The sequence below is a fragment of the Cryptotermes secundus genome, unplaced genomic scaffold (assembly GCF_002891405.2).
Source record: "Cryptotermes secundus unplaced genomic scaffold, Csec_1.0 scaffold757, whole genome shotgun sequence".
Taxonomy (NCBI): domain Eukaryota; kingdom Metazoa; phylum Arthropoda; class Insecta; order Blattodea; family Kalotermitidae; genus Cryptotermes; species Cryptotermes secundus.
Window position 1 is genome coordinate 19,351 of NW_019729905.1, and position 25,517 is coordinate 44,867.

General features: G+C 38.8%; 1 protein-coding gene across 1 annotated transcript in view; it reads right to left on the reverse strand.

The window, feature by feature from the left end:
* The window catches only part of LOC111865796 (sodium channel protein Nach), a 39,939-nt gene extending 15,583 nt beyond the window's left edge, over positions 1-24,356 (reverse strand). The window contains exons 1-6 of the mRNA XM_033751965.1: positions 23,995-24,356; positions 18,559-19,007; positions 14,321-14,521; positions 8,158-8,317; positions 6,143-6,282; positions 988-1,111 (exon numbers count right to left, since the gene is read on the reverse strand). Of these exons, the coding sequence (XP_033607856.1) occupies positions 988-1,111; positions 6,143-6,282; positions 8,158-8,317; positions 14,321-14,521; positions 18,559-18,695 (762 nt within the window). The 5' untranslated portion in view covers positions 18,696-19,007; positions 23,995-24,356. The remainder of the gene's footprint in view (positions 1-987; positions 1,112-6,142; positions 6,283-8,157; positions 8,318-14,320; positions 14,522-18,558; positions 19,008-23,994) is intronic.
* Positions 24,357-25,517: the final 1,161 nt, after the last annotated feature.

The following is a 25,517-nucleotide window of genomic DNA, read 5'->3' on the forward strand; positions in this document are numbered from 1 at the left end:
TGGCTCAGTGGTCTCCTTGAGACATGAGGTTCTTTTACATGCCGTAAAGCTACGACACAGGACCCACAGGTTAAAGTCCCTCCCGGAGGACTTGTTCCCTGAATTTTTCTGCCCTTAAAAATTCCACGACCTCCACTGGATTTGAACCCGCGTACCTTGAGTCATGAGGTGGGGACGTTACCCCTAGACTACGGAGGCCGCTTATTGATCACTTAGTGCTTCTGCATTTATGGTAACGCAGAGTTCCTGCAAATTATGTTCAGCATTACAAAGTGTTACATGTTCATGATTGTGACACTTAATTGAATTAAAGGGTAAGAAGTTTTCCCTATGCTTAATTAAGCACCACACCATGAAGGCTTGAGGGGAAATAGGGATATATCTCCATCATTTATGATCTCAGCAATGGATGGATGTGAGTGATCAGCATCATGCCACAGCTGCTTTACCCCTGGGTAAGGGCATCCAATACCAATAGGGTAGGCTGGGTGCAGCCCAAATTTGGTCTGGATGTTGTGGAGAAGAGAAAAATCTTACACCTGCCTGGAATCGAACCCCTGCTGTTCAACCCACAACCTGTTGCTATACCAACTGATCTATTCTGTCTCTGATGAATGAAAGAAAAATTAAAATTACTCCACATAATTAGAATTTGTGTTAGTGAAATTTCACATTTGCATTGTAACGTGGCAGATATCAAGACAAGATATATATATTGTGCATTTCTGGTGTTATGGTCTTAATAGCTGCTGTGATCATGTGGTTTGAGGCTTCAGTTCTGTCTACATGTCCATTAACTGCATATTTTATGTATCCCCTCCCCCCCCCCAAAAAGAAAGAAAGTCAAGGGGCATTTATTCTGAATGTGTTGTTAATTAACAAAATATTGTAACACACTCTATTTCTCCTTCAGCAGAATAATTTACGTATTTAATTATTAATCATTTTTGTACAATTTTTAACGAAATATGCATCATACTGGCTTACCCTTACAGGCTTAAGAGTGTTATCTTTCATATCTCCATTTTCTATTAGCATTCTCAGGCTCCACTTGCTGTCTGTTTCATAGATATGTTCTAATTTGAATTTCATTCCTGATGAATTCTTACCCCTGAAATTTACAATACATTGTACAGTATTCGATTTCAAACACACTCCAGTATGCATCGAAATCAAAATGTTATTCAAGTTATGTTCAATAATATTGATATGTTTCATGTGGTTGATAAAAGAAGGAGAACTTACCAGAATAATTCGAACTCTTCCATCACTAGGTGTATGGACCATTTCTCTGTTAAATTCCCTCTACTTTCTTATGTAAATGATTTTAAATCATTGTCTATATTGTTGAGCCCATTTCATTAGTTTTGTAAGATTGTGTGTTTAAGTTGAAATGTTAGACGGCTGGCCGGAAGGCGAGGAGACAGCCCTTGGTAGTCGAGCGAATTATTTTCAGAAAAGACTGCTTAAGCATCAGTGGGAAGACCCGGTCAGGTTTCGCTTAGCGCGACAAGGCATGTCCGGCAAGATGCCGACCTCAGGGATTTCGCACGCGCAGCTTTCGAAATTGNAGTTGGTTGAGGCACCATGCTACAAGCGGAAGGTCGTGGGTTCAAGTCCTGATGAGGTAATTGGATTTTTTCAATTGACCTATTCCTTCCAGCCGCACTATGGCCCTGGGGTCGACTCAGCCTCTAACAGAAATGAGTACCAGGAATTAATTAAATAATTTTGCTGGGGAGTAAAGCGTGGCCAGCGCATAAGGCTGACAACCTTACTGCCATCTTTGAGCCGATTGTCTAGATAATGCGGGACCCTCAACGTCTCACAACCCTATGGGCCTTCACAGCTTGTTACAGGGATAGCTTTACTTTACTTTTTACTTTTACTATGTCAGGCACATGTTACAGATGTTTGTTATGCATGAAATTATGTCTGAAATTCATTTAAGTTCATTCTAATTTTGTACAAGTTTCATGCAAAAGTTTCCTATCTGGTAACATTTATTAATCACCAAGTCATGATGTATGGAGGAATGCAGGTATCCATCTTTCTTAACCTGAGCACTAGACTGACATTAGAAGTCCATTTCATACCCCAGCTGCTTTACCGTCTGTGCCCACTAGATGAGGGGCTGGGTGAACCCCAAAGCCATCTGCACACTGGAGAGGACAGAAGTCTGTTTCTTCTTCCAGGAATCATGTGATTCCTCAGCCATGCACAATGTAAACTGAATGGTCCTGGTTTCATATTCAATGATGAAATATGTTCTTTTTGCTACTTTGTAGGCATGCAGGAATAGAACAGAGTGTATGCAGATGAAGTTCTAGGACTAATTTTTAGTCTTTATGATTCTGTACAGAGTCATGGCACTGTAGTCAAATTCTTTTGTGCCTAGTGAACCTATGTTAAAGCATTATTTTGGTACCACTGCTCAGTACATATAGATCAGCTGACATTCTACAGTGGTAAATAACAATAAACAGTGCATTTATGTCAAATCTCTTTCATGTGTCTTGCCAGAAAGCAACTGAAACTCATGATATGCTTAATTATATCTTTGGTGATGATATTCTGAACAAGCCAGGAATATCTGAGTACTTTAAGAAGTTCAGGTACAGCTTAAATTATGAAATTATATATATGACACATAACAATCTTCTTCTTCTTTCTTTCATTGGCGGTGCAGCCCTCCTTTGGGCCTAGGCTTACCTCCATGAAACTCTCCGTTTCACTTTAGTTTTACTAGATCTTAGACATATGGTAGGACTCCTTGGGCGGGTGATCAGCTCGTCGCAAGGCCTCTACCTGTACACAAACACAGAGAAACGCACACAAACATCCATGCCCTGAGTGGAATTCGAACCCATGATCCAGGCTTCCGAGCGAGCAAAGACAGTGCATGCCTTAGACCGCTCGGCTACCGTGACCGGCCAGCATAACAATCACGAATGGTGATTCTATAATTTACTGTCTGGCATAAGTAATTAAGTACAGTTTGTGAAATCATTTTTAAAATAAAGCTATCCCTGTAACAGGCCATGAAGGTCCATAGGGTTGTGAGGCGTTGAGGGTGCCACATTATCTAGACCAGTGTGGTCCAACCCGCGGCCCTCTTTTTCATTTTGTTGGCACTTGCCCTTCTTACTGGATAAAAAATATTAATTAAACATTTGGAAAAAATTGTATACCCTTCTTACTGTTTTAAGTTTAAATAACAGTAAACAGAATAAATCGTATTTGTAAAATTCAAGGAAATGCCATCAGCAGTGTTGGCAACATCAATTCAGGACAGAGTGACCAATGCTAAACATTATTTTCTTCCTGCTGCCCTGCAGGGCATACAAGAAGAAGATTTAGCAGGACACCACTGACATGGGCAATGCTGCCCATCAGATGGCAGCACCTTACAATCTTCATTTCTCCTATAATGGCCACCTCGATAATAAGCTTCACTCTTCGACCGTTATAATCTGTGGCGTGCATGCTGCGATTTTCACTTTCATTCAGTACTACCTAAAATGTCGGAACTAAAGAAACGGCGTGTTGAAGATGAGAAACGACAATTTCAGTCCACGTGGCAGGAAAGTTACTTTTTTTAACATAATAGAAAACCACAGTGTGTTATCTGTTCTCAAGTCTTAAGTGTTTCGAAGGGGTATAATGTGAGTAGACACTATACCAGCTTGCATAAATCAAAATACGACCAATACCAGGGAAGTGCCAGGAGTTGTGTGTTTAATGATTTGAAGCTGAAATTAACTAGACAGAAGAATATCTTTCAGCAACCATCAAACACTGCTGGTTTGAAGGCATCTTATGAGGTATGTTTAGAGCTAGCTAAAAGTAAAAAGTGTTTTAGGGATGGTGAGCTCATTAAAAGATGTGCTGTAAAAATGGCATCTTCATTTGGAGATAATAAGATGGCTAAAAATTTTGAAACAGTGTCCTTGTCTCATCAGACAGTAAGTAGAAGAATTAATGACATGGGTAGTGAAGTTTCAAGTACTCTCAAGGGCATTTTGGAAAAATTTGGATTTTACTCTATAGCTCTAGATGAGAGCACAGATATAGCTGACATCAGCCAGCTCCTTATCTTTGTCAGAACAATAAACGAAGAATTTGAAATTCATGAAGAACTGTTGGAATTAAAATCATTAGAAACCAGCACCAAAGGTACTGACATATTCAGTGCACTGGATAATGTCGTTTCTAAATATGGAGGTTTTGGGAAGTGCTCTGGCATTGCAACAGATAGAGCTAAAGCAGTGGTTGGTCATAGAACTGGGTTAGTAGGACTGTGTAAAGAAAAAGGCATACATTGTTTGTTTTTCCACTGTATTATCCACCAGGAGGCTCTCTGTGGAAAAATTATAAGGCTCAGTGAGACAATGAAAACTGTTGTAAATACTGTAAATTTAATAAGGGGAGGCAATAAAGCCCAGAGACACAGGGCATTTATTGCATTCCTGGACAATTTGGAAGCTGAGTATGGTGACATTTCATTGTACTGTGAAGTGCGCTGGCTAAGTGCTGGAAATTGCCTGCAACAGTTTTTTGGGTTGAGGAATGAAATTCTTGCTTTTCTCAGAAATGAAAACATTGGGCATGAGTATCAAGAAAAACTGGAAGAAATCCAGTTTTTAAATAATCTTGCTTTCCTGACAGATTTAACATCTCATCTAAATGCTTTAAACCTAAAACTACAAGGCAAAAAACAAAATATCTCCCAGCTTTATGGACATATTGAGGGCTTCCACAAAAAAACTTGATGTAATGCAAATTGCACTGAAGGCAAATAATACAGCACACTTCCCATCTTGTCAGCAGTTGAAAGAAGAAGAAGAAAATGACACAAAATGTAGTATGTTTCATGAAATAATAATTGATATCAAGAAAGAGTTCCAGGACAGATTCCAGGATTTTGACTCCCTAAAACCAAAACTTGCACTGTTCAATAACCCCATGGAGATTGAAGTGAGTGAGGTGCCCTGCAACCTTCAAATGGAAATTTGTGATCTTCAGGCAGACCCATTCTACCAGACTAAAAAGTGTGATGTCCCTGAAACTTTCTGGAAACTGATTTCTAAAGAATGTTTCCCCAAACTGCCTAAATTCTCTCTGCAAATGTTATCGCTGTTTGGCAGTACATATGTGTGTGAAAGTGCTTTTTCTGCTCTCAAACAAATTAAATAAAAAATGAGAAATCGCATTGAAAGTGCTTCACTGGAATCAAGCCTGAGACTTTGCCTTACTGAACTTACAGTGGACATTGATAAACTTGTATCAGAAAAGCAGTGGAAATCATCACATTGATTTCTCAACTGTAAAATAGAGTGATATTTTAACTAGTGAGTTATATGTAATTCGTTTTCTTTCTTTAATGTCTCTGGCCCACACTTTCCTATACAAAAATTTGATTGGCCCTCAGGTAACTAAAGGTTGGACCACACTGATCTAGACAGTTGGCTCAAAGATGGCAGTAAGGTTGTCAGACTTACATGCCAGCTGGGCTTTACTCCCCAGGACAATTATTTAATTAATTCCTGGTACTCATTTCTGTCAGAGGCTGAGGCCATAGTGCAACCAGAAGAATTAGGTCAATTGAAAAAAATCCAATGACCTCATCAGGACTTGAACCTGCAATCTTCCTGCTTGTAGCATAGTACCTCAACCAACTATGCTACTGCGTGGCCCCTGTGAAATCATTTTTAGTACACTTAAATATTCTAAAGGGCTGCGCCATAGCTCAAGCGGTTAGTCACTGGTTTCCCACCTTGGCGGCCTGGGTTCAATCCCAGGTCTAGTCAAGTGGGATTTGTGATGGACAAAGTGGCGCTGGGGCAGGTTTTCTCTAAGTACTACGGTTTCCCCTGCCAATCTTCATTCCACCAATTGCTCCAATTGCTCACCCACACCTGTCATCTGGGGCTGGTACAATAGGCCAGAAGTGGCCGCAGTACAAGGGACTTAGTCCCACCCCACTAGCAATAATAAATATTCTAAATCATATTCGGAAGAAGTACATTTTCCACCATAGCCTGACTTAAAATGTTGTAGACTCTCCACAAAAGAATATTGGCCCACACAAGGTGAACATTTGAAAATAATCTGTACTGGACTTTCCTGGTTACAGACTTACTTTGTTCCTCCAGCGTACATAGAGTTGAATGACAGACAGAACCCAACCTCAGTCAACAGTGGTTTAAATATTTCACAGCAGTCAACAGCTTCTCCCTTGAAGTAGCATTTACTAAAATACTTTTCACATTTAATTACCACCTGAAATCACAGTTATGCTTGTATTCTGCTACATTAAGCAAACCAGTACTTGGGCTTTCATAACGAACTACCCAGCCTTTTCATTACTTCTGTTCTGCAGAGTTCAGTCTGGTATCTGATGCATTAATTAAAAAAAAAAAAAAGTAAAGGTATCCCTATAACAGGCTGTGGAGGCCCATAGGTTTGTGAGATGTTGAGGTTCCCACATTTTCAAGCTGATCAGCTCATAGATGGTGGCAAGGTTGTCAGCCTTTCGTGCTGGCCGTCCTTCACCCCCAAGAATATACAAAGAATATTCCTGATACTCATTTCTGTTAGAGGCTGAGTAGACCCCAGGGCCATAGTGCAGCTGGAAGGATTAGGTCAATTGAAAAAATCCAGTGACCTCAATGGGACTTGAACCTATGACCTTCCAGCTTGTAGCATAGCATCTCAACCAACTACGCTACCAGGATGTATTAATGAACCAGTCAGAAATATATTTATAGTACGTCAGATGCCAGTCTTTTATTTGAAGAAGGTGGGTCAAATTTCAGGTAAATTTCTTTATCTCTAAATGTAGAATTACATCTTTGTAGCATGCATTTTGATATTTGCTGCTCATCTACACCTATGTCTCTGAAGGAATCTCTTTCCTTGAGGTTTCTGACTACAGTTTTTTTTTATTAATTTACATTACTTCCATCTCATCCACCTTAATTTTATAACCCTAATAATATTTGGTGAGGAATACAAATTATTAAGCTACTCACTATGTAGTTTTCTACGTCAGTAAGTTATTTTCTGTCTTTTTGGTCCAGATATTCTACTTAGCCGTTTATTTTCAAACACCTCCAGTCACTGTTTTCCTTTAAAGTAAGACACAAAATGTCTCACCCATATGAAACAAAAGGTAAAATAACGTGGCATTTGTATTTCACATAATAGATGGAATGGGTTTAATGGGCTCTTAATTTTGCCATGAATATAGTTTTAATTTGTTACTGATGTTCCTGAAAATTTTAACATTTCCATACTCGTATCATGTTATCATATTGCACAAAGTTCTGGTGATGGGACTTAATTCTTTATCTGTTTATTTCTAGAACATACTTTGTATTAGTTTATGTTATTTTTTGTATGAGGCATATGTTCAGGTTAATAAATTAACCTGAATTTCTTTCACTCTCCTTATGGAATATGCTGTAGCAGTGTTGTCAATAACATTTCTTTGCTTAATTAAGATCATTCAGAATGGGAAATGCATAAGTCATTTGGATAGTACAGTCTTTAGGGATATAGTGTTGCATTGTTTGGAGGAAGAAAGCTGAGCTTTCCACCTGCTTTTCTCCTACTGGTTTCTTCCTTGGCTTTTTTTTTTCAACCATGAAAATGTGGGTCACATTTTCTCCTGAAGCACTGGGCTTCCTCTGAACTACACAGCATTACAACTGATGACTGTACTCTTTGTAGTCAGTGCTGTAATAACCTCAAATCCAACATCAGTCATCTGCTTATCTATGCAGACTTTACTGTGTTTCGTTTGAATAGGTTTCAGTTAACTGGATTGATTTTAATGAGAATGTTGTATTCTTAATAGAGTCATAGACTTTTGAGATCTATAAATAGTTGATGTACTGCCCTGTTTTCCCTATGTTTTCCCTTCAATACTGACAAATCCAAAATGTCTGATAAGTGGTTGATCTGTTATGTCAGAATCCCCACTGATGTTACCCAATAATTTTGTCTGTGTATTGGTCAACCTTGGAAGTAGGATGTAATCTAGAACTTTATATGAGATTGATGCACAGTCACAGTCTTCATTTATAACTTCATTTTCATTGACTAAATTTCCTGTTCATCCTTACTTATAATTATTTTTCTGGTTTCAGTTACCTTTTCAATGATATCGTGATAATTTACACTTGGTAAATTGCCAGCCTTATTACCTTCAAACATCAGAAACTGTTTGAGGTTATTATAGCAGTTGTTTGCCAGTTCTGTAATAAATTCCTTATAAACAGATTTCCTTTCACCCGGAGCATTTGGCCAAGTCCTGCAGACCAGACGAAACAAGATTAATGCACAAATAATGTAGCAACAAATTTATACCTAAATTTAATGTCATCAGTCTTCTCTCTATGTACATATGTTAATACATGCTTATAAAATGTCACACTTCACTTTCCCACATCATATTTATTGCATTTATCTGTATGTCACTTTCTTTCAGTTTTCTTTTCATTTAACTCATGTTCATGTTGGCAGTAAATATTTGTTCCTAACTAGTGTCTCGTGTCTTTCCATCAGAAACCCAAGTGCATATGTGAATGTTGCAGCACTGGAATTTTATAGATTTTACATTTCTTTTTGGACATAACCAAGTTAACTGTACAAAAACAAAACAAAAGAAAGTCCGTGGTTTTAGTCTGGAAGCGAACTATACCCACCGAGCGACCGCTGCTTGTCGACTGTACAAACTTTGCTATAACATGTTTAATTTCGTGTAAACTCTCATTTCTAATTGTCAGTTTAAAAATATCTTCTCTTCCTACATTTGTATTGAATTGTAACAGAATGTTAGTATGACACATATTTGTTTGATTGACTCTATGTTCCATTTCTACAGATAGTCTATATCTTGAATCATAACTTTTATCCTCAGTTGGACCATACACATTGGAACAATAACACAGTAATGGATTCTTAATACAGCAGTAGACATGATGCCCTTCTGCTGACAGAGTCTACCCGCTTAACTGCTGCTCTCTTCCCATTTGTATGAAGGGCCCATGAAAACAATTTATTGTTCCATAGAAATATTTATGTAGTCTGCTGCCTCAGTGCAGGGGGCATGTGGTAATGCAGTTAGTTGAGGCATTATGCTACAAGCTGGAAGGTCACAGGTTCAGTTCTTGATGAAGTCATTGAATTTCTCATTTGACTTAATCCTTCCAGCTGCACAGTGGCCCTGGGGTTGAATCATCCTCCTACAGAAATAAGTACCAGGAATCTTCCTGGGGTTAAAGAGCAGCTGGCCAGTGCATAAGGCAGACAGCCTCACCACCATGTGTGAGCTAATTGACTAGAAAATGTGGGAGCCTCGACATTTCACAACAAAATGGGCCTCCATGGCCTGTTACAGGGATAGCTTTACATTTTTGGTGGTGTGGAATAGTTTAGTCTTACCCTTTTCCCATCTGTCCTCTTATATTCCAAGTAACTCTAACTTATATTCTACTAATTCTCTTGTTCCTGTTTTCAATGAACCTGACATGTACATCCTGCAAAAATTCGTAGTTAAAAAATCCATGTATTTTCTTTTCCACAGCTTCAATTGTTCCAAAGAATCTGTCCAAGTGTGATGTTCTGTGCCATATTTATGTTGAAGTTATTAGTCTACTGTCCAAGTTCTAGGCTTCAGGACCACTCCTTATCAGCTGTCTGTGATTGGCTGTTCAAAATGTCTGCAGCTTCTATCCATATGTAGGAGTCAGGATAGCTATTAGTATAGTGACAGGCTATGGGGCTGGAAGGTTGGGCTTCAATTCATGGCAGGTACAACATGTTTCTCTTCTCCACAGAGTCCAGACCAGCTCTGGGCTAACTAATCCTAACCAATTGGTCCTGTGGGCGATTTCCTTGGGTTAAAGTGGCTGGGGCTTGAAGGTGACCATTCAGCTTCATCTAGTGCAGAGGTCAAGAATCATGGAGCTATACCTCCACACCCCAATATGTCTTCTATGCATAAAGCTTAATTAATCAAACATGGCCAAATTTACCCCCTTCTCCCCAATATTGAAGTCTGTGTTCTCCACCCATAGTCTCCGGACAGACTTTGTTAAGGGGAAAAGGGGCCCACTTATCATGGTGCCAATTTTCATATACTTAGTTAAAACTCAGAGTGAAAGACTTGCTTCTATGTCATCACCAGGTTGTTGTTCTCCATTGTTCATGAAGTGTGCTGTAGAACTGTTAACAGAAGTTTCAGATATCTAATGTTGCAAAACATTTATGAACCAGCCATTCAACAGTGCATGTGTTCGTTGCACTTCAGATTTGCAACTTCACATGATTATTGGGCGTTCTTTACAAAGTGAAAACAAATTCATGATGTTCATCTGTCTGTCTGTAACCTACTCTCAGGGCCTGAACCATTGGACAGATTTCCTTAAAATTCAATATGGCAGATTTTCAATAAAAGTTATTTGCCATTCTGATTTTCAGCAATATATATTTATATAGATTCATAATAATGTTCATTTATGTAATACCATAAGTGGACTTTGAATTTTCTATACAGATTTTATTGAAGTTCAATATGGTAGGCTTCCACCAAACTTTGTTACAAAAGTCCAATTTCCATAATAAATCCTAGTCTATGTAAGGAAGGAAGGAGACAACTAGGGACCCCAAGACATAGATGGGTGGAAAATATTAAAATGGGTCTTCATTTTTCCTTAATGCTAGTGGTGTGGGACCAGTTCCTTGTACTGCGGCCACTTCTGGCCTATTGTACCAGCCCCAGATGATAGGTGAGGGTGATTGTAGAGCAGTTGGTGAAATGAAGATTGGCAGGGGAACTGAAGTGCTTGGAGAAAACCTTCGCCAGCCCCACTTTGTCCACCATAAATCCCACTTGACCAGACCCGGGATCTAACCCGGACTGCCACGGTGAGAAGCCAGCAACTAACCGCTTGAGCTATGGCTTGGCCTAAAATGGGTCTTAGAGAGATAAGATGGGGTGGTGTGGACTGGATTGATCTGGCTGAAGATAGGGGCCATTATAGGGCTCTTATGAACATGGTAATGAACGTTCGTGTTCCATAAAATACTCGGAAGTTCTTGAATAGCCACACAACTTCCAGCTTCTCAAGAAGGGCCCCGCTCCATGAAGTTAGTTAATTAGTTTATGTAAGGGTTTAAATAATTTTCTCCATGTATACCATAGGATAGGAATGAAATCTTATTAGCCATGAATAATAAATTTACCGTCGGTGGTATATTTTGTGACCTAGAGAAAGCGTTCGACTGTGTCAACCATGATATACTTTTAAAAAATTGGAAGACTGCGGGATCGTAGGAACATTTGAAGCATTAATTACATCATACCTAAACAATGGATATCAGAAAGTGGTATTAGATAACAGGAAAACTCATAATAGTACCTCCTCCAAGTGGGAGATCATAAAGCATGGTGTTCCACAAGGCTCTATCCTTGGTCCATTATTTTTCCTATTGTATGTAAATGAGCTTCTAACGTAATAACTAACAATGCAAAAATTATCCTATATGCTGACGATACAAGTGTCATAATGTCTAATCCTAGCCTTCTGGAATTTGAAACTAATATAAATAAACAATTTGTAGCCATAAATGAATGGTTTAAAGCGAATTTGTTATCTTTAAATTTAAAAAAAAAACTCATTACCTTTTATTCAGGACAAAAAATAGTTTAGAAGCCAGTATCAGTATATGCTCTGGAAACAAGCTTGTTACTAACACGTCAAATATTAAGTTTCTTGATTTACACATCGACGAAACATTATCATGGAAACTTCATATTGACCAGCTAGTAACTAAAATAAGTTCAGCTTTTTATGCTATTAGGACAGCAAAATTTTTATGTCACAAGAATCCCATAAGATGATTTATTTCTCCTATTTGCATTCTACATGGAATACGGTATAATTTTCTGGGGTAATACGTCTAACAGTATCAATGTCTTTAGGATACAAAAGCAGATAATTAGACTTATTATGAATGCAAAAACTAGAGACTCCTGTAGGTATCTATTTAAAAAATTAAATATATTGCCACTCTTTTCACAATATATATACTTGATAATACTATTTGTCATAAAAAGTAAAGATCTGTATAAATCGAATCATGAGATTCATAGCTTCAGTACTAGACATAGCACAAACTTGCACCATTTTGCGTCATGTTTGACAGTTTTCCAAAAAGGACCCTTCTACTCTGGTATCAGAGCTTATAATCATCTTCCACCTCATATAAAAAGTCTGAGTAATGAAATGAAACTATTCAAACCGATGCTAAAAAGGTTTCTTCTTTCCAAATTTATTTATTCCTTGGATGAATATTTTAACTGTAAAGTAAATTAAACTCCTGGGTTATACTCCCTACTAAGTGAACTCTTTTATGATACTTATAATCTGCTCATATACGTGGGGCAATCCAAAAGTTATCAAAATTTGAATTTTGCACGCGAATGCTTGTGAGCACATTGAAATACCGCTAGGTGTCTCCTCACACATCCTTCTTGAATCAGTGTGGCAAGTGGCGTCGAGTTGAGTGGTCGGGTTTATTTTTGGTGAACGTATTTCCATTGTTGTGTTTCTGTGAGTTTGCGGTTTTGCAATGGCTGACCTGAGAGCAGCTTGTCTGTATAAAATTTTGTTTCAAACTTGGGAAAACCGCTGCAGAAACGCACCAAATGTTGAAGCAAGCTTTTTGTGAAAACAGTTTAGGCCATACACAAACTTACAACTGGTATAAGCGTTTTAAAAATGGCCGAACATTGACTGATGATGACGATCGTTCGGGATGGCCGTCAACGGGCAAAACACCAGAAAATGTCACAAAAGTTAGGGATCTGATTCTGCAAGATCGTAGACTGACCATCCAAGACCTCTGTAACACCTTGGGACTAAGTTATGGTACATGTCAACGAATTTTGCCAGAGGAACTGAACGTGAGGAGGATTGCGGCGAAGTTTGTGCCACGACTGCTGCAAAATGAACAGAAGCAGCATCGCTTGGAAGTCTGCAGGGAACTTCAGCAACAGCTTCAAGAGGATCCAGACTTTCTTTTGAAGGTTGTCACTGGTGATGAAAGTTGGGTTTATGGCTACGACCCTGAAAGCAAGCAGCAATCGTCGCAATGGAAGAGCCCTTCTTCACCTCGGCCAAAAAAAGCTCGACAAGTCAAGAGCAACATTAAGTCCATGTTGATCTGTTTTTTTTTTATATTGACGGGATTGTTCATAAGGAGTTCGTCCCTCCTGGTCAAACAGTCAATAAAGAGTACTATCGCGATGTTCTAAGGCGTTTGAGGGAGGACATGAGGAGAAAACGTCCAGAGAGGTGGCACACGAACGACTGGGTACTCCACCATGACAACGCACGACCGCATACGGCTTATATTGTGCAGGGATTTTTGGCTAAAAACGAGATGGCAGCTGTTCCCCACCCACCATACTTAGCTTCATGCGACTTAGCTCCATGTGACTTCTTTCTCTTCCCCAAGATGAAAATCAAGTTGAAGGGGTGAAGATTTGATACAGTTGAGGAAATTCAAGCGGAAACACAGATGGTACTAAATGCCCTAACAACGAAAGACTTCCAGGATGGATTTGAAAAGTGGCAGAAACGCTGGGATCGGTGTATGCGCTCCCAAGGGGACTACTTTAAAGGTGATGGTACAGAATAAGATCTAGGTAAGAAGTAATAGTTTTTATTAATATATTTTGGGAACTTTTGGATTGCACCACGTATATTCATCACATCTTAGTACTATCAGAACATTAGTTTTAACATTTTAAACATATAGCTGTCATACGATGTACACAAGTTGTTCCATCTGTGTCCTGGGTATTAAGTATGCAGGCATCTATGACCTGGTTGTTGTCTGGGTATTGTTTGTAAGTAATAATTGATGTAATGTCCCACTAAGTAATCTGCTTTTAGATATTAGACCAATATTTGAGATACTGTATTGTGGAGATGAATTATTGGTGTATTTATAATTGTATCTTGTTAATGTGATGCAACTTGTCTGGTTTTGTCTGTGACTAATTCCACATCTACTGGTCATTATTGTACCACAAAGGATCAACGGAATGTTTAAATAAATTGAATTGAATTGAATAATTAAGAAATATTTCAATGTGGGAGACTCCTTCTAATTTGCATTTCTTTATGTGGCATGTAAATATTGTCAACAGTGGGAAATTAAAACTTCCAGTGTTAGAATGTATTACAGTGAAATGTTTTTCCAGATATTATTAAAAAATTAATCATAATGTATGTATATTTACTGTTCTATGTATTCTGTGATTGCAGTGTTGTTAACTGGATCATTGGGGCACAGTGACACTGTAGGAAATGGTACATCCCAGTTGTGAAAGTCCGTGTCAAGACCTGTGATTGTTGGGTTTGTCTGGAATTTTTCCCACAGTGAAGCTATGATGATCAGACTCACGACTCCTCCAACTGATGTGAAGCAGAACCACATGAACCTAAAACAGCAAACAAACAGCTTACTGAGTCGCTGCAATATTGTTGACACAAGTGAGTTGTTTATGGTTTGTTTAACAAAGTTGTCACAGCTCTGATTTTATAGCATTAAATGGTAGGATGATTAGTGAATAATGAATTAGAAAGGGTGTTAAAAGAAGTGGTTGTGGCCTAATTTGAGGTATTACGCAGGAAGTTACATAGCAGAACTGAAGAAAGCCACAGAAACCTCAGGCAGGATACCCAGTGGCCAGACTGAGATTCGAACTGGGCACCTTAGCACTTGAACCAACTAGCCGGCTTGATACAAAGCAGCACCTGGTCTCATGGTGAAGATGAGCTAAACTTTTGTGTATGTTTTAAGTAAGCCAATCACTATGACATGGTGAAGTCAAGGCACAGCTCCATACATACTTAACCTTAGCACTCATCGGAAGTTAGGGGTATTCTTAATGTCCATGTTGTTTTGTCTGTGAAGAAAGTTCCTCTAATACCAATTGAGAAAGAGGCTGGTGGGCCCTAAATTTGACCTGGATGAGGTGTAATTGGGAAAAATTCCTGCCCCTGCCAGAAATCAAACTTTGGTCTTCCACGACACTACACTACACTACACAACACTAAGGCTTTTTGATCAAATTAATTTCTCCAGTAGGTCATAAGATAACTCACCAAACTTATACTGAGAAAGGTTATTGCTTTGTATGTTATTATAACTCACTACATGTTTCGGCCTCAAGTGGTCAGTTAGATTGATGTGCTGATATAATACTAAGTGCTTGAAAAAGTGATTTAATGCATATGCTTGAAGATAATAGTGTGTGTTTAAGACACACTCAGTTACCTTCAGACATACACCAAACCATGCCAGTGCACCAATCCTGACTTATGACACATTCCACTACGCCAATCAATCATGGAAGTACCACAGGGGTCAGTTCTGGGATTACTACTGTTTCTTCTTTATATAAATGATCTCCCACCAATTGTACAAGGTGCTTAAATGGTATTGTTTGCAGACAATATAATGTACTTGTTACTGATAAAGATAGAGATGTAGCTCAACAGAAAGTAAATATGATCATGAAACAGCTTGAAACATGGTTTCAGGTAAATAACCTTTTAATAAATATTAAAAAAAACATTTGCCATGTCATTCCATCTTAGTAACAATAGGTTTGTAGTTAGACTGCAGATACTCTATAATAAATTGGAAATTGCGTACTCATCGGAACTGAGATTTTTAGGTATAGACATTATAGAAAACCTTAAATGGAATACCCACATCCAGTCATTATGTTCAAAGCTTAGTAAAACATCTTATATAATTAAATCACTAAGAGGAGTTTTGAGTCCAGATAAGTTAAGAAGCATTTATTTTGGAAAGTTTCAATCGTTATTGAGATATGGAATAATATTTTTTTTTGGGGGGGGGTGAAGGTGATAGTATAAAGGTATTTAAAATGCAGAAGAGAGTGTTGTGAATAATTAGTGGGCTTGGTAAACAAGAGTCATGCATGCAAATTTGTAAAGATTATGGCATCCTCACTGTCGCTTCTTTGTATATCTTAGATGTGTTATGTTACATAAAAAAGCACCAAGAAGATTTGATCCAAAATATAAATATTCATAGTTATAATACAAGAATAAACAAGGATTTTCATGTTCAATTCTGCAGAAGTACATTATTTAAAAAAAGTGTGGTAAAAATGGGGATAGAATTGTATAGTAAGGTACCAAACAAAATAAAAAACTCTATGGGTTTTCAGCTTTTAAAAAGACTTAAAATCCTTTTTATTGAAACATTTTTATACGATAAATGAATTTGTTAGTTTTAATAAAACAAAGGATGGTGCAAGTACTTATGTTTGGATGTCATAGCCATTCATGAGCTGTATATAGTAGCTTGTATATTTTTTTTAATGTTGTATTTATTTATTGCTTATGATTGTAACAAATGTTGGTAGTATGCTTGTAACTTTGTAGATTTATTTTGTTAACTTGTATTGCCAAATGACTTGTCCAAGTGTTATTATATAGCAAAATGGTTGAAAATAAAATACAAATCTTCAAGCACACATTACATCAGCACATTGATCTCTGATATACTTTATGCTTCATCTGTTGACTCCAACCACTCTCAAACCAAACCTCCAGAAGCTTTACTAAATCCCAAAACAGAGGAAAAAATACTTGAGATATAATTTAGATTTCACTTACTAAGAGAATAAAAGACATGAAGTGGCAGTGTGAAAATGTGTGGTGTTGAGTTGAACAGAAGAATTTGTATGAAGTAGCAAATATGTTACATAAAAACATTGGAGAAATCTTGTAATTTGGACAGTTGCTGTTATATCATACAAAAAACCAGAAAATTTCCAAGCCCCACAAAATAAAGCAATACTAATACAAAACCTAAAGCTTAATCAGCTTAACCCAGAAAGATGTATATGCAAAAACAGAAGGAATAGGCATTAAGCATAGCAGATAATAAACACACTATCATAGTGTGACGTGTTGCACTATGGAGGACAGCTCCACCAACAAAAGAACCAGTGGGTAGTCCTATCTTTTCTTCTATACAAGTTCAGAAGCCTCTAATAGATTTAAAGATAATATTTTATCAACCAAATCGTTTGTTACATTACTCATACTACCACCTTACTTAACAAATTTATTTTTTAGAACTATAATAATCTAACACTCTTATAAGCTTCATGGAAGGTGAGTTAATAGATAACGCCAAGTTAATTCCTGTACTTACAGAGCTACCCAACCCAAATGGATTGCCTGTTGCCATGACCATATCACCAACCCTTGCTTTATCAAAATCACCAAATGTTACAAAAGAAAGATCTTTATCATCTTTGATCTGAAGCACAGCAAGATCAGTTTTTGCGTCATAGCCTAAAACTTCTGCTTTGAAATGAGTATTGTCGTTCATAGTAACTGTGATATCTTGAGCGTTTTTAGTAACGTGATAATTAGTTACGATAGTTCCACTTTTGTCTATAATAAATCCAGACCCAAGCAGCACTACCTCTCTATTAACACTTGGATCCCTATCTATAAAAAATTGATCAAAATGCTCAAAAAACTCTTTGAAATCATCAAAAAAGATGATCCCTTGTAATGGAATAAGTCTTATTGTCATGTGTATGAGTGACTGTTGATGGGGTTTGGATTAGTGACTCGATTTATTGACCACTTATACACACAACTCGTAAATAACTAAGCCCTTGCCCAGAAACAGCCATATTTACAGAGTCACCACTTAGCAACAGGCCTGTATGCCACACTGTTATATTGTACTCAGGTATTTGTAAAATTGGTTTGACCCCAACCAATTTTATTATTGTTTTATCTACTTTCATATATTGCCACATTTTAATCGATGTGTACCTGCAGCCTATATATGTTTAACCAATTTGTTCTAGGCCTCATTACAGCAGGGAACAAGTAGCTCTGTCAGTATAGTGACTATGCTACTCACTGAATGATTGGAGAATTGAGATTTGATTCCCAGAAGGGATGAAGATTTATTGCTTTGCCACCGCAGCCACACCAGCTCTGAGGCCCACCCAGAAATCTGTCTAGTGGGTACAGGGGGTTCTTTCCCCAGGGGTAAAGAAGCAGAGTTAGGGCAATATCAATGTACTGTCAGAGGCTGAGGAGGAGCTATCATACAGAAAACTCCGGAAGGTTTCGAAGTACCCCAAAATAAATCAATGCAAATATTTAAACTAGAACTATAATTATAGTTNAAAAAACAGAAGGAACAAGGAGCTGTTCCTCCACACAAAGCCTGAGGACCACAATGGGCAGTGGAGCCATTCCTTTACATTTTTCTTGAGTTGTTACAGCACAAATTTTGAGAGCAAGTGATCTACAGTAAGCAAACTAAAACATAAGTCTCTACCATGACAGAAATTTGTCCCTTCATTACAAGGAGAGCATTCTGTTCCTGTTGTCTGCCATTACAATTTCATGCTATGGTATATTAACATTTTCAGTGTTTTAAACTTTTAATGTAGTGACTTACTTTTCATAGAATGGCCTGCCCTCCTCTCTGATGTACTGCACGCCATGCAGTGTGCTGTTGTTGAAGTACTCCTGTGTCTGGTAAGTCCAGCTTGTCTTGAGTAGCTCATATGTTTTTCTTATATTTCTGGTTTTCATCGTGCTAGTAGTTAGAAGTACAGGAAACGTGATTAGTTTTGATCATATGTGATCTCTTAAATGCAGCTGTAGAGGAAATGTGGCGTATATGCAGCACATTTCTGGTATGGAATGCCACTGTAGTAGGAAAACAGAATATAACACTGTCATGAAATACCACGTAGACATTTGGGTGAAGATGCTTGAAGTTCAGTAGTGACCCCACAGTTCAGTTTTGTTGTTTGTTGGTGGTCATTGGAATCATTTTCCACAAAGAAGCAATCAGTTCCAGTAATGCTCAGATACAGCAAATGACTTGCACATGTGCTTATTCTGCAAGTAAGGCGATTAGCAACATTAGCAAAGTATGTATTTCCATATGAAATAACATTGAATTCCATAGAAGGAAAATGGATTTTTATTCATAATGATGATCCATCTTATGTACTGCATTGTTTCATGGACACAATTTATGTATGTCAAACAAATATTTTCAAAACAAGATCCTAAAATTGATTTCCTGTTGTCTAACATACTGGGTGGATTGTACATGTTTCTTAGTGTACCATAACACTTTTAAAATTAAAAAGTTTCCACTAAGATGTTTTCATTTTTCCGCAATATACAAATATTAAGAGCTGGGATAGTGTAGCCAGTATAACAACTGGCTATGGGCTGGACGACCAAGGGGTCAGATTTCAAGTCCTGGTGTGGGCAAGGATTTTCATTTCTCCATGTCATCCAGACCAGCTCTGGGGTCCATCCAACCTTGTATCTAATGGGTACCGGGATCTCTTTCCTTGGGGTTAAAGCGGCAGGGACGTGAAGCTGACCACTCACCTCCAGCTAGTGCCGAGGTCAAGAAAATGTGGATCTGTACATCCAGTCCTCCATACGCCTTAAAGGCATAGTGCTTAATTAGTTAAGCACAAGGACACTTTTACCTTTACCTTAATATACTAACGTTATTATATATATATATATATATATGGCACCATTCCTCTACCATTATGCTCTGTCAAATATTAAATAAAGTATTTCTCTTAAGGTAGTTACAGTAATATAGAGAGGATGTCCACTTGGATGATTCACAAATGCAGCACTGGTCCTTCCCTATCAATCTAGTCCTCTGGGACCGTTCGTCCTCACCATTCTGTAACTACTTATTCATACAGACATCATTTTGTACCCTGAATAGTGACTGCAGTTTCCTCTGAAATGTAAAGCTCAGATTTTACAGCATCACATCCTAGAGGACTACCGTATTTACGCATGTATAGGCCGTGTGCGTGTATAGGCCGCAGCACAATTTTCAGACAAATTATAGAAAAAATAATTTTCTTGGAATGTTATTTCAGGAGTAGAAATTATTCCGAAATATTCCGAATATAATTTTTTTTTAAATGAAGTGTGATTTCGAATATTTCGAATATAAGCCGCACCCCAGTTTTCCTCTTGAATTTCTGGCAAAAAATGTGCGGCCTATACATGCGTAAATACGGTATATGAGTAATCTTAGCATTCACCACCAGTCACCTCAAGTCTTATATGTTTGTAAGACAATTAGTAAGGAAGAGACACAGATAAAAGAAGATTCAACTGAGACCTGTAGCATATAGTTAGGCCTGATGCTCTGATGCTTGCACAGAGTTTTGTGAAAATCTGTCAGTTACTTCAAATGTTATTAGAGGGGATAGACACATAGATGGATGTATGCATATGATGGCACTATAAAACTGTAGGCTGCCAGACAAAACATACAGTGTTCTGGCTTTTATCGCTCTGTTCAGAATTTGTCAGTGTTTTACATATATACAGACATGCATAAATTAACTCATTGGGAAAGATTCCTTCTCAAGCAGTTTCTGAGCAATTGAAGTAATTCTTGTTCTTAAATGGAACCTGAAATTTTGTTATTGTATTATTGAAGAGCCTGTCACCTGTTCCTATCCTGACAGAGGAATTTGGTGTACATCATTTGTTAGGCCCCAAAGGTTATGTACAAGTAGATATGTTTTTTGGGGGGTAATTTGGAATAAGTGTATCTAGACTTTAAGATTAAGAAATGGAAATAACGAAATGTGCCAGGAAGCGGGAGTTTGCAAAGAAGTATAACGCCAGTAGTGAAGCAATAGCTTTGTAATCAGATGTTAGCACGACAGTGTAATAACGCTGACATTGAGGAAGAGGCTATGCGAAGTGGGACATAAAGAACTAGGGCATTAGGAAATCGCTGAGTCAGAGAGGGTGGTAGACCTGAAAGAACCAACCTCCTTTCAATAAACAGCCAATGAGTGAGCCACACCGACCCAAAATCACGTCAGGATGGGCGGGTGAATACACCCCCAGAACCCAGCGAGTCAGCAAAAAGAGGGTACATAAACTCTAGAGGAATCGATGAAAGAAAAGATTATTAATTGTCATTAGAGTGCGGCCGTAGGCTATCGCCGAGAGAAAGATGGCGATAAGTAGATACTGGTTGGTGGCGAGTGCCTGTCTCATCAGCTCAAGTAAGTGGACTTACTTCATATAAGCCATGAACATTAAGTGTGATAATATTAAAGTGCAAACCTCAGGGAGAGAAAGTGAAAACTAGATGGAGTAGGTTTACAGAGAAAGAGAGACAGAGGTATAGGATACCCAATAGCAGGGTGACAGGAGTAGAACTAAGGTGTACTACAGGATAATAACCCACATCTAATGCGAACCGGCAAACGTCGGCAAGTGTGTATATATTATGTATATAGCGACATAGGTGAATAGAGTAGGATAGAAATGCGCTGTGATGTTAATTGAACTTAGCCTTCCCTCAAGTGTTACCATCCTCCCTGAATGCTCCTGCATCTCCCGAATCCTTTAGGAGAATTGCAAACTCAAGCCAAGGCAGCAGCTACGTCAGTGGTTGTAAATTTACTTGAGCCCCCCCTGTCACCACGGCATAATATCATTTGTTTATAGATCTATTTTAGTATTATCTTCTATCCAGGCTTGTTCCTTCCAACTGATCTCGTCTGTTCTGTTATCTTGCTAAAATTGTTATTTTTGTCATTCAGTATGATATGGGTTAATGCCTCTATCTTCTTTTTGGGGATGAAGGGTTATTTTACGATGCTTACAGTGTTGCAGATGACCGAGGGGTTGGAGTTCGAATCCCGGTAAGGTCAAGAATTTTCATTTCTCCATATCGTCCAGACCAGCTCTGGGTTTCACCCAACCTCCTATCCAATGGATACCGGGGTGTTCTAAACGGATATGTCGCTGGTGCTGCTTCAACCCGGTGTCATATAATCCGAATTCTTAGGCCAGCCAGCTGGTATCTTGCTCAGCTTATTCGACCTTGAAGATTGAGGTGATATGTTCCTCCGAAACGTCAATTGAATTTCAGTGGAGTAGACGGCGTTAAATGCCAGAAGATAGTACTCTTCATTCAAAAGTTTTGTTGTGGGGGTACACATACAGACACGCAGACAGCAAGATGATCTCACAAGCTTACTTTAGTTTTTTGAAAATAAGGTAAGGGCATTAATAGAATGACTTCTGGGTTAGCTCAGGGTGGCAGACTGTCAAGTGATCAGCACAGCTGACTCATGTGCAATACGTCGTCTTTCGGTGCTTTCAAATTGCAGTAAAAATTAACACATACCAAATTTTGTAGAAATTCATTGAACGGTTCTCGATCTGTTTTGAAAATTGTCGTTGCGAATGCGCCAAAACTTTTCCTCTGTTAATGTATTTTCTTCACATAAATTGCATTTAAATTACATGGAACCAGATCTGATCTGTTATGTTCATACAGACGAAAGAACGATTCAGGCGGCTCTAGCAGTCACCAGTGAATTTATTACAGAACAGTCACTGAAGTAAACTTTTTTAACCCCGTGGTTAAAGAACCCGACAATTCGACTCTGCTGTCGTAACCTTTAACGAATATCATCATCATCATCACCACCACTTTTACCACGACTATTAATCACAATCGCAACGACCGTTCTCGCCACTATCATCACCTCCGTCAGCAGGAACATCTCACCACGACCATTACAATCATCAGCGGTTCTTGCCAGACGATAAAGCCGAGAAAGCGGTGAAGACGACGTCGACAAGACACAGAATTGCATTGTGGCGGGCTCACGAAACCATCCGAACATTGCCAGAAATGGTGTGGACAATAGAGTTGGTTGTGTTGAGAAATAATTGTGTGAAATTACGGAATAAAGTTTAAGAAAATTGCATATTTTTAGCCTACTTTCCTCAAGTAGGTTCATGCGATCTCAGTGCTGTCTGTATGTCTGCCTATTTATACTGTATTTTCGTGTGTCTGTGAATCCCCTTACTAACTTTTGAATTCCTGACCAATCTCTATGAAACTTGATATGTATATCATGGCACCTTAGCCCATCTGAACGGCGTACTACTTAAATCCATCGCATCAATCTGTGTGTATGTATCTGTATCCCCCTATCGTTGCCAAGCAACACCTCGATGGAAACGTTACCGCGACAACGAATACGCAACAATAGAAGAAATGTTGGACGCTTCGTTCTATGTGCGGTCCGTGTCGTATCAAGGGAAGTAGTCGATTAGTGCTCAGAAATTCTTACTGTCTAAATAAAATATCTATTTCCATTGTGGAAACAACAGGAGACCCAGCATGTCCTCGTATTTGCCTTTTGTCTCCACCACTTCACTTTCTGCTCTTGTAAATCATTCTCTGTATCTTCCAGATATTTGATTCTGTGCCACCCCGCTTCTGTCTGTGTGTGTAGCTTAGTGTAAAATTTTACATGTGGCCGTACCATAGCTCAGGCGGTTAGTCTCCGGCTTCCTACCGCGGCGGCCCGGGTTCGAGCCCGAGTCAGATCATGTGGGATTTATGGTGGACAAAGTGACGCTGGGGCAGGTTTTCTCCGAGAACTTCGGTTTCCCCATCCAATGCTCTACAGTCACCATCATCTGTCATCTGGGGCTGGTACAATAGGCAAGTAGTGGCCGTAGTACCAAGTCTAACCCCACTAATAATAATAATAACAAACTTTTACGTTCAGTTACTGGTGTGACTGTACAAGTTGCAGTGTTTATTATCGTGTAATAACCTTCATTTAGTTACTTGACACGCACGTCTGGTTATGCTCCAAGGCGTCTTTTTTTTTCTCAGTTTTATACCTTTTTGTTTTTGCTTACCGTTAAAATGTCACTAATATTCACGTAATCCCAATAAAAATTTAAATTTTTTCTAATATATTACTAGCTAGAATTCAGAAATAATTCATCTGATATTACGTGTCGAAGCTGGAAATACACTGATAAAAGAGCAGGTTACCTTCAGCATGCAGATATACTCCTTTATAACAGCGCTCAGGTACGCCCTGGAATTTCAGACCCTCCGTTGTTATTCGCTGCTGAGCAGGGCCGGAAGTGGGGGTTGACCCAGATAGACACCGTCTACCTAGTTCCAAAGGGCTTCATTATAAAGTTATTTTCAATGCCTTAAGACGTTATTCCTACCGTTCCGAAAAATTATACATTACAAATAAATTCACGATTCTGCATTACAAAAACTTCTTTTCGAAATCTCTAGATCATCCCACGGAGCTTTACTTCCGATCTGCAGTGGTAAAGTGGAGCGTCTACCCAATTCTGAAAAGTCATTTCCACCTCTGCCGTCACAATTGTCACCATGACGTAATAGCTGTAAAGCCCAATACGGTTGTGTAGCGTGCGTTGAGCCGCAGATTGGCGAGCGTATGTGTGGAAGACTGGCGCATGTCGTATTTTTAAGCATCAGCCTGTTACTACATAAGTAACATTAGATATACAAAGTACAAAAATGTAAATTTGTCCCTGTGATTAATGCGGCAATGGATGTATAGATTCTTGGCCTCGGCCCTCATTGGAGGTTAGTTGTTAGCTTCACGTCCCTGACGCTTTACACCTCCGGGGAAAGAGCCTCCGGTACCCAATGGACAGAAGACCCCAGAACCGGTCTGGACGATGTGCCCATACCACGACTCAAACTCCGATCCCTCAGGCGTCTATCCCATAACCAGTCGCTATACCGACGGCGGTTTTAGATATATTTGTTTCAAAATTTTTATTGTAAAATCGCTTCTGTTATCAATTACAAGCCGATCACAGTGGCCGGGCAGTCTGAGGCATGAACTGTCTTCGCACTCTCGAACATTGGTGTCGCTGGTTCGAATCCCACTTGAGGGATGTATGTCTGTGTGCGTTTATTCTGTTTGTGGTGTCCTGTGCAAGTAGCGGCCTTGCGACGGTCTGATCCCCCGTCCAAGGCGTCATACCGACTGGCTAAAGATTAAGAAACTGAAGTGAAACGAAGCTTATCACAGATGCCCTGTGCTCCAAGTAGGAGGAATAGGAATATGAAAGAATGAATGAATCAATCAATTATAAAGGGTCCTGACGGTGGTATATTGCGTATTGTTTTTCTGAGTGTCCGAACTTTGCTCAGTTTCCGATATTCCGAGTAGAACATAAATTTTCGGAAACTGAATTTGTTTCTATTCTCAGGTGAGAAGTTGGGGAGGTAAAAGTAAAGTTATCTCTGTAACAGGCCCATAGGGCTGTGAAACATCGAGGCTCCGACATTTTCTAGTTAATCGGCTCGCAGATGGCACGGTAAACACTTCCATGCAGACACAGTGACGTCACACTCGAACAGTACTAACTATCACGTGACACGCTTTCTTTGTTGTACATGCGGCGCCTATATAACGAAGACCTGTTTAAGCTTGAGTTAATGTATGACACAGACCACAAAAAGGGTTATGTTCTCAGAAAGCTGCAGCGAGGTCTCAGTGCTATTGAGACGTGATGTGAGCG